The sequence below is a fragment of the Rhinoderma darwinii genome, chromosome 3 (assembly GCF_050947455.1).
Source record: "Rhinoderma darwinii isolate aRhiDar2 chromosome 3, aRhiDar2.hap1, whole genome shotgun sequence".
Classification (NCBI taxonomy): Eukaryota; Metazoa; Chordata; class Amphibia; order Anura; family Rhinodermatidae; genus Rhinoderma; species Rhinoderma darwinii.
Window position 1 is genome coordinate 234836947 of NC_134689.1, and position 15072 is coordinate 234852018.

The 15072-nt window shown below is 45.8% G+C and overlaps 1 protein-coding gene across 1 annotated transcript in view; it reads left to right on the forward strand.

Annotated features, from left to right (window-relative positions):
• The window catches only part of LOC142747990 (uncharacterized), a 113835-nt gene that overhangs the window by 62690 nt on the left and 36073 nt on the right, over positions 1 to 15072 (forward strand). The window contains exon 15 of the mRNA XM_075855103.1: positions 5850 to 5962. Coding sequence (XP_075711218.1) covers positions 5850 to 5962 — 113 coding nt within the window. The remainder of the gene's footprint in view (positions 1 to 5849; positions 5963 to 15072) is intronic.

Sequence of the window (15072 nt, forward strand, 5' to 3'; positions counted from 1 at the left end):
AGGATGCCTGGATGGCTAGATAGTGCAGAGTCATGATTCTCCCTGAGTACCCTTAGCCGGAATTGCAGGGGAACAAACGGCTTGTTCTCAGGAAGGTTCCCGGGAGCTTAACCTTGATCAGCCGCAATTTCGGAGACTAAGTCGGAATCAACAGAGGAAATGATTATACCTGGGGGCAAAACACAAGCAGGATCTTCCTCCGAAGGAGGGCTGGCCATGAAGCTACGTGACCGTGCATCAGCTTTAATATTTTTATACCCAGCCCTATAGGTGACCACAAAGTTGAATCTAGTAAAAAACAACGCCCATCGAGCTTGTCTCGGGTTTAGCCACCGGGCAGATTCTAGGAAAACCAGATTCTTGTGGTCGGTAAGGACCGTTACCTGGTGCCTAGCCCCCTCCAGGAAGTGGCGCCACTCTTCAAATGCCCATTTAATGGCTAAGCGTTCGCGGTTGCCAATGTCATAGTTACTCTCAGTGGGTGAAAACTTCCTGGCGAAGTAGGCACAGGGACGGAGATGGGTGAGGGACCTGGTACCCTGGGACAAGACAGCACCCACTCCCACCTCGGAGGCGTCAACCTCCACGATGAATGGCTCCATTTGGTTGGGCTGAACCAGCACTGGGGCCGAGATAAAGCACTTCTTAAGGACCTCAAAAGCCTGGACGGCCTCAGGAGGCCAGTGGAGGAGATCAGCACCTTTTGCGAGTAAGTTCCGTAAGAGGCTTAGCGATGACCGAGAAGTTAGCAATAAATCTCCTGTAATAATTAGCAAACCCCAGGAAGCACTGTAACGCCTTCAGGGAGGCAGGTTGGACCCATTCAGCCACAGCCTGAACCTTGGCTGGGTCCATGCGGCATTCATGTGGAGTGAGGATTTGACCCAAAAATTGTATCTCTTGCACCCCAAACACACATTTTTCGGTCTTTGCAAACAGTTTGTTTTCTCGAAGAACCTGGAGCACCTTCCTGACATGCTCAATGTGGGAGGACCAGTCCTTGGAAAACACCAGTATGTCATCAAGGTACACTACAAGAAATACCCCAAGGTAGTCTCTTAAAATCTCATTTATGAAATTCTGGAAGACCACGGGAGCATTACACAACCCAAAGGGCATGACTAGGTATTCGAAATGACCTTTGGGCGTGTTAAACGCAGTCTTCCACTCATAACCTTATCCGCATCAAAGAGGGGGATAAGCCCCCCGTAGATCAAACTTAGAGAACCATTGGGCCCCCTGAACCTGATTGAAGACATCAGGAATCAAAGGAAGAGGATACTGGTTCCTTACAGTGACCTTATTCAAGTTTTGGTAATCGATGCACGACCTAAGACCACCATCCTTCTTCCCTACGAAGAAGAAGCCAGCACCTACCAGAGAAGTAGAGGGGCAAATGTAACCCTTGGCCAGGCATTCCTGGATATACTCTCTCATGGCTTCACGTTCGGGACAAGAGAGATTAAATATCCTACCCTTAGGGAGCTTAGCTCCTGGTACCAAATCGATTGCGCAATCGTACTCTCTATGAGGAGGTAACACTTCAGAGGCCTTTTTAGAAAAAACCTCAGCGAAGTCCTGAATAAACTCAGGTAGAGTGTTCACCTCCTCAGGGTGAGAAATAAAATTAACAGAAAAACATGACTTCATGCATTCATTACCCCATTAGGTAAGATCCCCAGTATTCCAGTTAAACGTGGGATTATGCATCTGCAACCAGGGTAGGCCTAAAACCAAATCGGACGATAATCCCTGCATCACCAGTACAGGGCACTGCTCCAAATGCATGGAGCCAACAAGGAGTTCAAAAACAGGGGTATGCTGCGTAAAATAACCATTAGCAAGAGGAGTGGAGTCGATACCCACTACCGGGACAGGTTTAGGCAATTCAATCAATGGCATAGCTAGAGACATAGCAAATTCCACAGACCTAATATTAGCAGAAGACCCTGAATCCACGAAGGCATTGCCGGTAGCAGACCTACCACCAAAAGAGACCTGAAAGGGAAGCAAGATCTTATTAGGTTTCATATTAACTGGAAATACCTGTGCGCCCAAGCGACCTCCCCGACGGTCACTTAGGCGCGGAAGTTTTCCGGCTGCTTATTCTTACGCCTAGGACAGTTGTTCGCTTGATGCTTGTCATCCCCACAGTAGAAGCAGAGACCATTCTTCCTGCGGAACTCTCTATGTTGTTGGGGAGACACGGAGTTGCATAGGTTCATCCGAGTTTTCCGTGGAAGAACGAAGCAACGGCACTTCGGGAGCCTTCATGGGGGAGCCAGAGGAGAAGGCACAAAAAACGTTCAAGTCGTCGTTCCCCTGAGACGTCGGTGAAGACGTACCGCTAAAGCCATTACCTGATCTAGAGAGTCAGACGAGGGATAGCTAACTAACGGGTCCTTCAGGCCGTTCAACAGACCCAATCTAAACTGGCACCTCAAGGCAGGGTCATTCCACAGAGAAGCAACACACCACTTCCTAAAGTCCGAACAATACTCCTCAACGGGTCTCTTACCCTGACGTAAGGTCACCAGCTGACTCTCGGCAAAGGCAGTCTTCTCAGTCTCGTCATATATGCGCCCGAGAGCAGAAAAAAAAACGGTCAACAGAGGAAAGCTCAGGGGCGTCGGGAGCCAAGGAGAAGGCCCATTCTTGGGGCCCGTCCTGGAGCCGGGACATAATTATACCCAGTCGCTGGCTCTCAGAACCTGAGGAGTGGGGCTTTAGACGGAAATAGAGCCTACAACTCTCCCGAAAGGAGAAAAGACTACCGGTCCCCTGAGAACCGGTCAGGCAACTTGAGGTGGGGTTCAAGAGGTGAGGTGGGGGGCACTACCAGGGTAGCATCATGCAGGTTGCCCGTCTGAGTCAGGGCTTGAACCTGTAGGGAGAGGCCCTTCATTTGCTGAGCCTGGGTCTCAAGGGGTGTCCATAGTGTGTCAGGGACCAGGTTAGAAAAGGTATATGGGCCTGTGATTATGTAAAGACTGGGTAGGGAGACAGACAGGTGAGCCCTAATCTACCCACCACTCAGTCGATGCCTACTTGCAACGGCCCGTCCTAGGCGACGGCGTACAACTGGGCGACGGTCCCTACTCACTATGTGCACGACAGACAGACAAACAAGGGTACAAAGAAGCTAAGGGAAAAGGGGCAGATGCCCACGGCAACACCGTGAACTACGAGAGTAGTGAACGAGCCGAGTCAAACCAGGAGTGTACAAGGTACCAAACGCAGAGCAAGAGAGTAGTCAGTAAAGCCAGGGTCAATCTGAAGCAGAGGACAAATAGAACAAGCAGCAGAACCAGGAGACAAGCAGAATCACAGGCAAAGGAGGAGCAGGAAATGCAGGTATAAATAGACAGAGGGCAGGAGCTAGCTCCGTCTGGCCAGGCTGTGATAGGCTCTCCCACTCCTCAGCCTCCCAGCCTGAGTGGTAGAAGAGGGAGTCACTCTATCAGACTTAGGAGCAGGTGCAGACTGACTAACCATGGGCGTCGACACAGAAGCTGTGTCTGGCAGATCCTTTACACTGTTGAACTGAATAGAATGAGTTATCTTGTTACAATGGCGTCTTTTCAAGGGGTGGAATATATTAAGCAGCAAATGAACTGTCTGTTCTTGAAGTTAATGTGTTAGATGCTGGGAGAAGTGTTTGAATCTGAACGTCTTTGACAAGGGCCAAATTATGATGGCTGGACGACTGAGTCTGAGCATCTCCAAACCAGCAGGTATTGTGGGGTGTTCGTAGTATGCAGTGTTTAGTACCTACCAAAAGTGTTCCAAGGAAAGCCAACTGGTGAAGTGGCATCAGTCATAGGCACCCAAGACTCATTGATGCGCGTGAGAATTGCTGAAAAAGTTAATGTTGGCCATGATAGAAAGGTGTCTTAACACACAGTGCATCGCAGATTGCTACGTATGGGGCTGCACGCCTGCGGCCAGAGTGCTCATGTTGACCCCTGTCTACCGCTAACCGCGCCTACACGTGAGCATTGGAAATGGAGCAATATAAGAGGGGGTAATGGTCTGATGAATCACGATTTTCTTATACATCATGTGGATGGTCAGGTAGGTAGGCGTGCATTGATTACTTGGGGGAGGGATGGCACCAGGATGCACTACGGGTTGAAGGCAATCCAGCGGAGGCAGTGTGATGCTCTGGTCAGTGTTGTGCCGGGAAACCTTGTGTCCTGGCATTCATGTGGTTGTTACTTTAACACATACCGCCTACCTTAAGGTTGTTGCGGACCGAGTACACCCCTTCATGGCAATGGTATTCTCTAACGGCAGTGGCCTCTTTCAGCAGGATAATTCACCCTGCCATACTGCAAAAACCTGTTCAGGAATGGTTTGAGAAACATGACTGAGTTTAAGGTGTTGACCTCTAAATTCCCTACATCTCAACCTAATCGAGCATCTGTAGGATGTGCTGGAAAAAAAAGTCCAATCCATGGAGGCCCCACCTCGCAACTTAGAGAACTTAAAAGATTTGCTGCTAACATCTTGGTGCCAGGTACCACAGGACAGATGACTCTAATGCAAAACCATCAAATTCTCCAAGAAATCAGAGAAGCACAGAGCATTGTGGTGTTGGAGTTTAGTTAACCTGTGTCTGACCATTGGTTCCAATATTGAACCTCTGGACATAAGGGTATGCTCGCATGTCGCAAATGAGCCAGAAAGGCCTTGTGTGAACAATACACTAACGCTCTGTTCACAGGATACCGGGCGTGCTGTGCAATTCTATCCAGTTAATAAAAAATAAAAAATCTCCATTATGGAAACCATGATAACGTTGTGAACTTTGCTGTAGCTCAGGATCCGTACTCAATAAGTGATGCAAAAGTATTTACAAAGTCACAAATCATTTAATGTAAACATTTTTTAGAAGCTTTAAAAGGGTGTTTCAGAGGTGGAAGAGTTATCTAGTTTGTATCCATGCAATGGTGAAAGAATGTGGCCTTATGTACAATATTGCAGAAAGCTTAATATGTAGATTCTACATCTTGCTATGATATATGATGCAGTACTTAATAGTAGATTGCTTTTCCAAAAAAAAACAAAAACTGAAAAAAACCCCTCCACTCAAGAATGTAAGTCCTAATTTCTCTCCCCCACCTGAGTGTCCATCTGTGTCTTTTCTTCGTACGATACGACTGCATATGACTTTGCTGCGGTTTATGATCCTCCCCCCTTTAATATACTTCATGAACCTTGTGTGCCACTATAAATGTCCAGAAAGTCCTGCCCACATAGGGTATTATGGCAGTGACACTTAGGCCTTATTCACACGAACGTGTTTAATATCCGTGATACGCGCGTGAAAAGTGAAAATCACGCACTTCGCACGGACCTATGTTAGTCAATGGGGCCGTTTAGACATGTCCTATACTTGGCCGTTTTTCGCGCATCACGCACCCATTAAAGTCAATGGGTGCGTGAAAATCACGCGCAGCACACAGAAGCACTTCCCTGTGTCGCGTGTGATTCGCGCAACAGTAGATAAAGAAATGAAGGGAAAAATAAAACCACCTCCATTTATTTTTCTAAACATCATAACCGCGTGTCATAAGGATGGCATATACGTGAAAATCACACAGCCTCGCAGCAAACACTGACACATCACTGCAACACGCAAAAAACGCAGCGTTTTTTGCATACGCAAAATGCACACGTTCGTGTAAATAAGGCTTTATTCAGATTAACATTGAGAAAAGGCTTCGAATACTATCTAGAGCTGGTTTCTTGACTAATAATTTTCACATTTTATTGTATAGTGGTAATACATTATAGGTAATCGTGTGGTTTCATTAGTAAACTTGTGTTCTCATCTTCTTGCTCAGGCCCTTGGTATACACAGTGTCCATTCTTCTGCCTGCTGCCTATGTCATAGGACTCATTTTCACCCTGAAGACACATTCCCATATTTATGATATCCACATCAGTGACTGTCATGGTAAGACTACACCAGATTGGTTTATACAAAACATGTTGTATTTTGCACTGCAGTTAAGATGATTCTCAAAGCAAGGAGCACATTCTTGAATGGTGACCCTTTAATTTTGAGAATCTCTGTAAGGGGTTGTTGCTGCACACATATAGCTTAATAATGTTGCATGCGGTGTCATTTTTAATGAAGTTAATTATATTAAAGGGGTTTTCCCCACCATAGTAAATAATGGCAAATGGAATGTCCTTTTGTATAGTGTAGCATTAACTTTACCCTTGAAGGAAAAATGGGGCCGAGCCAAACCCTGCAAATCATCCCTATACCGTTGTTCCTCACCCACCAATTTTTACTGTAGAATTTTTTTTTTATATCCAGCACCCCTTTGATAAAATAGATTCCTTTATTTCAAATGCAATGAAAGACTGTTGCGATTTGTAAACCTGATCTCTAACGCTTAGGCGTTTCAAACACAACTGGTCGTGTTCAAAACGCGTAAGAATCATAGGCCATGTCCCATAACACAACATGCTTTGCATGCGTTTGAAATAAAAGGAATCCATTTTATCAAAGAGGTGCTGAATATCATATTTATTTAGTGGATTGTTCTTGGGAGCCAACAAAGACAGACATCCATGAACTCTAGGGAATTTAACCGGTTCAGGTCCCAGGGTATTTTGAGCCAACAGGAACAGACTGTGTTTAGCTGTTTCTAGTATGCGCTCGTTTGGCTATTACTTTTATTTGTTTGTTTTTTTTTTTGAACAAGTAGGTTTCTCTTATTTTTATACACCTAATTTATCTTTTTTTTTTTTTTTTTATACTTTTAATGAAAATATAGTATTCGCAATAAAAGACTTTTATTTTTTCTTGTTTCGTCCTTTTGTGTTGTATGTTTTGATGTTTTACATGTCTAATTTAGGATAATGGAGTTTGGATTAGCAGTATGACTGTTTTTTTGAGGGTTATTTTTTACTGTGTATTTGTGGTGTTTGTTTTTTTTACATTTGAGGGACAGACCATAAAACAAAACTATTATTAGGGGACATTAATAATAAATAAAGTGTGTGTGTGTGTGTATATATATATATATATATATATATAATTATGGTTTTTGGAAAAGGAGATGTGGTGAGCAACCTTGTGCTGTTTGAAATTCTACATCAGGCAGTATAAATTTATGGCATCTGTCAAACCCGGATTCATGCATAGTGAAACGTGATTCATGGCTCCAGAGAACACACTTCCTCTGCTCCGGAGTCCAGTGGCAGCATCCAAAACGCCAATCCGGGGGACGCTTGGCATTGCGCATGGTGATTTTTAGGCCTGTGTGCAGCTGTTCGACCGTGGAAACACATTTCATGAAGCTTCCCGAAATAGTTCTTTTGCTAGTGTCTTTTCGAAAGGCATTTTGGAACTCTGTATTTAGTGATACAACCGAAGATAGGTGATTTTTAATTTCTTATTTTTTTTTTATACGCCACACGGTCCAGAACCCTGCTCCGCTCTGTGAGTCTGTGGTCTGATACTTTATTACAGAGCTGTTACTCCTAGACGCTTCTTCACAATAATTGCACTTCGCTTGTGATATTTCTGGTCTGCTAGAACTGCCTGACTTGTGGCAAAGGTGACATATGGTATGATCATACCATGTTTAAAGGGGTTGTCCAGGAACGGGGAGATTTTAAATACTCCTCCTTGAATAGGAGCAGAGCTGCAGCACGGCCGCTATACTGTGACCGGAGCCATCTGCTTATGACACTGGCCACTGCAAAATATCCGGTGCCAGAGCAGTTGATGTGTGGGGGTCTGGGTGTCGGACCCCCAATAATTGTATATTGATGACCTATCCTATGGATAGGTTATTAGTATAAAAAAAAACACCCATGCCCGGACAACTCCTTTTTAAGTACAATGGTCCAGGAATTTCTTTTTCTTTTTTTGTTGTAATTTTTATTTTTATAAACATAGGGTAGTACACCGCTGCATGAGCCACTCACCAGCCAGTACTTGTGTATGATAGAAATTAAGTGCGTTAGGGGGCAAGGAGTGTGGGGGATACTGCTAAATGAAGGGGTCAGGTTCTCATGGCTAATGTAATAGGGGGCAAAGGAAAGAAGTCTGATTAGGGAATGTGATAGGCCTGTCTTAAAACATGTTTTCAGGGCACGCTTTACAGTGAATGTTGGGGAATAATCGGATTGTCTCGGGTAGCGCATTCCTTAGGACTGGTACAGCCCAAGAAACCTTTTCGAGATGGGAGTGAGAGGTTATGGAGGATGTTAATTTAATGTCGATTGCAGAGCGTAGCGCACGTGTAGGGTGGTAGACAGAGATGTAAAAGTGCAGCATTGTGGAGAGCTTTGTGGGTGAGAGTAATACGTTTACATTTTATTCTACAAGGAATGGGCAACCAGTGCAGTGACTGGCACAGGGTAAAGGCATTGGTGTAACGGTTTGTCAGAAAGATGAGCCTGTCCTCTGTATTCAGGATGGATTGAAGAGGGGAGCGTTTAGTGAGGGGGAAGACCGATTAGTAATGAGTTACAGTAGTCCGGACGAGAGTGAATCAAAGCCACCATTGAGTTTTGCCTGTTTCCACAGTAAGAAAAGGGGAGATTCTGGGAATGTTTTTGAGGTGAAGGTGACAAGTGTGCAAGTGATTTGAATATAAGGAGTAAAGCAAAGATCTGAGTTAAAAATAACCCCAAGATAGCGGGCATGCTGCCTAGGAGTTGTGGTAGTACCACACACTGAAATGGAGACATCAGGTTTAGGTAGGTTAGTAGATTGTGGAAAGACTATTAACATCATGTCCTCTTTCTATCTGAAACTATCTTTCTAAAACTGAGCTTGAGACAGCGGACACAATCACTGGCGTCTTGTATTCGAGCATGGGTGATGCGATGGGTAGAAGTATATAACTGGGTGTCATCAGCGTAGAGATGGTACTGGAAGCCAAATCTGCTGATGGTCCAATAGGGTCTGTGTAGAGCGAAAATAGAAGCGGACCTGGACTGAATCTTGAGGGACCCCAACAGCAAGGGGAAGAGAAAGTAGAACTAGCAAATGATACACTAAACGAGCAGGCAGAAAGATAGGAAGAAAACCAAGAGAGAGCAGTGTCCTTAAAGGGAATGTGTCGCTAGAAATTTTTTTTTTTTTTTAGTTAAACAGTTAGTGTATAGGTGATTAAACATTGTTCTAATTTTTTTTTAATTTTTTTCACGAGTCAGGAAATATTATAAATTAGATTCTAATTTATAATATTTCCCAGCGCTGGTCACTAGATGGAGCAATTCCCAAAATTGCAGCATTGCATGTGGTAAAGCAACCACATTGCTTTATGCTGCAAAATTTGAGAAAACTCACTCACTCGCTCTAGTGAGCTCTCAGAATCCCCCCTCCTTTATCCTGGCTAGTGCCGGGAGAAACGAGGGGATTGAATGGTCAAACCTCCTACACTGTCGCCGTTTTTTGAGCTAACACACCGTGTAGTAGGTTAACATACAGTAGTAAAAACACACAGTAAAACACGTACATACACAGATCTAACTTATCTGCTCCTGCCGCCGCCGCTCCCTCCGGTCCGTCCGCTCCGTCTGCTACCTCCACTCCAAGTGCACAAGTCCGAAAGCCGCGACCGGAAGTAGTAATCTTACTGTCCGGCCGCGACTTCCGGTCCACAAGAAAATGGCGCCGGACGTCGCACAGTTCAATTTGGACTGTGTGGGAGCGGCGCATGCGCCGTTCCCACACAGACGGCGTACAGCATAGTGGATGGAATGGGCCCCGTTCGCATTCACTATGGGACTGTATTTGCCGTATTCCATGTCTGTATGTGTCGTTAATCGACACATACAGAGATGGAAAAAAAAATGGCAGCCCCCATAGGGAAGAAAAAGTGATAAAATAAAACACACAAATACAATTTTTTTTGAATAAAACATTAAAAGCAAATTGATATAAAAAAATTTTTTTCGTGACACTGGTCCGTAAAAGGCCAATAGAATGGAGTATATTGAGTAGGAGTTGGTGGCCTACAGTGTCAAAGGCTGCAGAGCGATCCAGAAGAATCAATAGAGTAGTTGACTTTCGATCTAGCCATCAGGAAATAATTTGAGACTTTAGTAAGTGCAATTTTTGTAGAGTGCGGAAACAAGATTGTAAGTGGTCCAGAAGAGTAAGATATCAATGGTGACGGAAGTTTTGCTAAAGGTTTCCGTTTGTCACCGTTGTGACAGGGTTCAGTAGTTTTTGACGGAATCAATAGCGCAGTCGACTATTTTGGTTGGATGACTAGGGACAGCTGGGGAGAGACAGAACCAGGTGTGAGGAAATGAGATCACTAATGCAGGGACAAGGAGGGGAGCCTAGAGGCTTCTTCTGTTATTGGGTCAAATACTGAAAGTGAAGAATAGGGAGTGTGGGAGGGAAGGGGATAGATGCTACTTAGAGGCTTGGAGATTCTATCATGCCGGATGTTGTAAATTTTAACTTAAAAGTAAGTGCCAGGTCTTCAGCACTGAGATCTGTGATAAGGCGTCTGCAGGATTGAGTGAAAAATATGTAGTTTAGGATTATTAGATAATATGGAGATGAGAGCGGTTAAAGGCTTGTTTGGCATGGTGGAGGGCAGAGTTGTAAGTTTTGAGCATGAATTGGTAAAGGAGGAAATCTGCTGACGTGATTTTTCTTTTCCAGTCCTTTGGTGCACCGCTGAAGAAAGCGAGCTAGTCGCATGCCAAGGTTGACTCTGTCGGGTGTAGGGGGACTGTTTCATCCAAGGCATTTTTGAGAGTTTTCTTATATTGTTTGGAAGACACAATGGGGTAGGAGAGGATCTAGGGGAAAAATAAAGACTGAGTTGCTGAGCATTGATAGCATATAGATTTCTATATTTCTGATAGGTAGGTATGTCCCGAAGAGGCAGAGAATTTTTTTGTAGTAGAGAGAATGTGGTCAAAGAGCGGGAGAGGAGACTTAATAAAGTCAGAAACAGACCAGAGCCGGAAGAAGACCAGATCGATTGAATTCCCGCCTTTCATGTGTAGGAGAATTAGTAAGTTGTGAAAGGCCTAGAGAGGAGGTTAGATAGAAACTGGAAGGCAGATGAGAAGATGGGGATGTTCAAATCGGTGAGTTTAAGTTTCAGAGGATAGAAAATGTGGAAGTGAGGCAGCAGTGGGATCCAGGAACTGGTTGGGTGAACCAGGTGAGGGTACCAAAGTATGGGGAAAGAAGTATGCCTACTCCTGAGAACAGGCAGGGTGGAGGTCTGTGGGCATGAGGGAAGTGTAGACCACCATAACTTAGAGCGGTAGCCATGTCAGACCGGTGAAGCCATGTTTCTGCAAGTGCCAGGAGGTTGAGAGAGTTAGAAAAGAATGTCCTGAACAAGGGTGACTTTGTTAGAGACGCACCGAGCTTTCCAGAGCCCACAGTTAAGACGGGAGAAAGATGTACAGTACAATGAATGTTAAGATTTTCAGGGTTTCTATGTGTGGCAAGCAAGAGGTTAGAAAAGGGAAGACCAGGGTTAAGAGATGTCCCCTGCTGCTAAAAGCAGGAGAATGGAGAGAGACTGCAGATGGTTCAGGGAGTTATGAGAGCAACTTTTATGTTACACAGTGGGATGAGATGAGGAAAGTAAATAGTTCATGGGAGCTGTACATGGGTGAGGGAAGGTGAGAGGGACTGATGTGGATAGAATCCACCAAAGGCATAAATTGGCTGTCTATTTTAGCTGTTTGCCTTCATTCAAAGACTAAGGCAGTGAACATGCTGTGTTTTTTTTTGTTTTTTTTAAAGGAAAAAGGACGAAAAAAACTATTAATTGTAATGTATGTAAGTTTGTTTAGATCACATACATGGCAGTTAGACAGGGCATAAGAAGGATAAGCTATAACTGCAGCGACGCTTTGACAATGACACTTAGCCAAAGAAGACTTTGCCAAAGAAGACTTCTGTCCTCGTGCCCCCCCCCCACTGCGGCATTTCCCCAAGCATCTGCTCCCCTATAAATGTAGTTGTAGCAAAGATCTAGGCCTAATAAAACTCGTTCATCCAGTAACCCCTTAATAGCTGCCACGTACATGTACGTGACATAGCGTTAAGGGGAAGTATGAAGTGGTTGCACAGGCTGAGCGCACTCCAAACTTAGCGGGTGTTGGCTGCGTAATACAGCCGACACCACTGCAATTGGCGGAATAAAAGATCACTTGTATTCGGCCCGTTTAACCCCTTAGAGTAGTGCTCGCAATTTACCACGGTATCTAAGGTGTTAGAATGAGGGTGGCGGCCCCCTCTGACGTGCCACCCCCTCCCCCGCAACGTGTTCGGGGAGTTCTGATGGTCGTCATGGCAGCCTGGGGGCCTAATGAAGGTCCTGAGGTCTGCCATGTTTGTGCACCTATTAAGGAGCCTGTCAAAATCGCTATATACTGCATACTATTAGTATTGCAGTATATATTGCAAGTAGAGATGAGCGAACTTATGAAAAGTTCGGTTCGGCAGGTTCGCCGAATTTCATGAAAAAGTTCGATTCGGACCGAACTAGTTCTGACCGAACCTGTAATACAAGAAAGCCCCTAAAAATCGTGTATAACACTGTTTAGAAGCCCTGTATAACACTCTTAGGTCACCCATGAGTGTATCCAAGTACTTTTGAGCTGTCTTTAAGGCAAAGTTAGTGTCAAAGTTACGCTAACCTGTATGGCTATAGTAAAACGGATGGGACACGGTGATGACTAACAGAAACCACTGCACTTGTGCATGTTGTATGCTTAATGCATTGTTAAAAAAGGTACAAAAATTAACCATCTTTGGCGGCAGATGCCTGACAGGGTTCATACATATAAGGTGGTAAAAGAAAAAGCAATGGCTTGTGACAAGCCCTCAAAAAATTTACCCTTTATGGTGGCAGATGCCTGCCGGGGTTCATCCATACATGGTTGTAAAAGCAACAAGCAATGGCTTTTCACAAGCCCTCCAAAAATGTACCCTTTTTATTGGCAGATGCCTGCCGGGGTTCATCCATACATGGATGTAAAAGCAACAAGCAATGGCTTTTCACAAGCCCTCCAAAAATTGACCCTTTTTATTGGCAGATTCCTGCCGGGGTTCATCCATACAGGACAAAGCCCTGTGGTGGGGCGGCGTCAGCAGCAGCAATGTCAGATCTAATCAGTGGCATCAGGCACAGGGGTTTTAAAGTCCACACCGATCCACGCTTGATTCATTTTCCGAAACGTGAGATTTTCCAAGCTGTTGGCGGACAATCTTGTTCGCTTAGGGGTGACTAAGCCCCCTGCCGCGCTGAATACCCTCTCTGACGCTACACTGGAGGGTGGACAAGACAGTACACCCATGGCAAACTGGGCCAGTTCTTGCCAATGATCCAATTTGCTGACCCAGAAGTCCATGGGGTCTGGGATCAGCATTTCTGACAGAGAAAGGGCACAGTCCAGGTACGAGTGAACCTGGTTGTTTAGGTGCTGTACCTGGTGATGGTGAACATCCCTTTGGTGACTACGATGTGTGGCAGGTCTGGGTATTGGAAAAATGTTGTTGTCATATTTTCCAAACTGAATTGGCTGCTGCTGCCGCCGCCTATTGCAGAGGTAGCTCTGCCAGAGGCGGTGGAACGATGAGACAGTGGGGAGCGGAGAGCGGCCCCCTGGTCAGACATGCTTGCAGCAGGTGTTTGCCGTTTGAAAGCCGTGATAAGCTGGCTGCATAGCTTCTCTCGATAATAAGCCAATTTTGCCTCACTCTCGGAAGGCGCAAAAAACTCCCCCATTCTGGCTTTATACCGAGGGTCTAGGAGTGTGGCTATCCAGTACTCATCTCTTTGCTTCATGCTAACAATATGACAGTCAGCGCGCAAGTAACGAATCATACAGCTCGCCATCCTGGCCAGCGTTTCAGAGGGCCCGGTTGGTTCCATCTCCGCCCCATACTGCCATGGTTGTCCATCAAGGTCGTCGTCCGACTCGTCATCACCACCATCACTGTCATGTTGTGCGGCTGCCTCGTCCCCTATCCCTTCCTGTGATTCCATCTCCAAATCCAGCTCCTCTTCAGGTCCTGTTTCCTCATCCTCCACCTCCTCCTCCTCAACATCCATAGCCAGATGTGATCCTTCCTCCATCCTTTTGCTGAATCATCGCTGTGAGCGTTTGCTCCATAATGAATATCAGCGGCATAACAACGTTCATTCCGCTAGCGTCACGGCTCACAAATCGTGTGGCCTCTTCAAAGGGCCTCAAAACGCGACATGCGTCTCTAACCAGCTGCCAGTGCCTGAGCTCGAAATTATACTGGCTCCAAACGCTGCCCGTCTGCTGCATCAGGAAATCATTCACGGCTTTCCGCTGTTCGTACAGACGGTCCAACATGTGCAGGGTGGAATTCCAGCGTGTTGGAACGTCGCAAATCAGACTGTGTTCTGGGAGATTGTTTTGACGCTGCAAGTCCAGGAGGGCGTGCTTAAATGCATACGTACGTCTAAAGCGAACGCAAACCCTCCTGGACATGGCCAGCACACCCTTCAAACCAACATATGACTTTAAGAAGCGTGTTATGACCAGATTGATCACATGTGCCATGCAAGGAGCATGTGTCCGGTCACCTAGACGCAGTGCAGTCACAACGTTTTTGCCGTTATCAGAGACAACATTGCCCAGTGTGAGTTTCAGAGGAGACAGCCAGCGTGCGATTTCCTCCTTGATGCACAGCAGCAGCTCCTGCCCTGTGTGGCTTTTCTCGCCCAGGCTCAGCAGGTGTAAGACAGCGTTGTGGCGCTTCACCTTGCACCTATGAAAAGAGGAGGGAGGAGGAGTGGAAGATACGCTGTGTCCTGTCGGGGACGGGAAGACCTCCAAGGAGGAGGATGGTCGGTGCCTGGTGTCCGGAGTTGAACCAGAAAGATACAAGCGTGGAGGTGGTAAGTCCTGGCATTGCTGCGGTGGTGCATCGGACTGCAAAATATTGACCCAGGGGGCCGTGAAAGACATGTACTGTCCCTGCCCATAGTTGCTGCTCCACGTGTCGACTGTGGCATGTACCCTGCTGCACACGGATAATTGCAAGGACTGGCATCTTTTCCTCCACGTGCT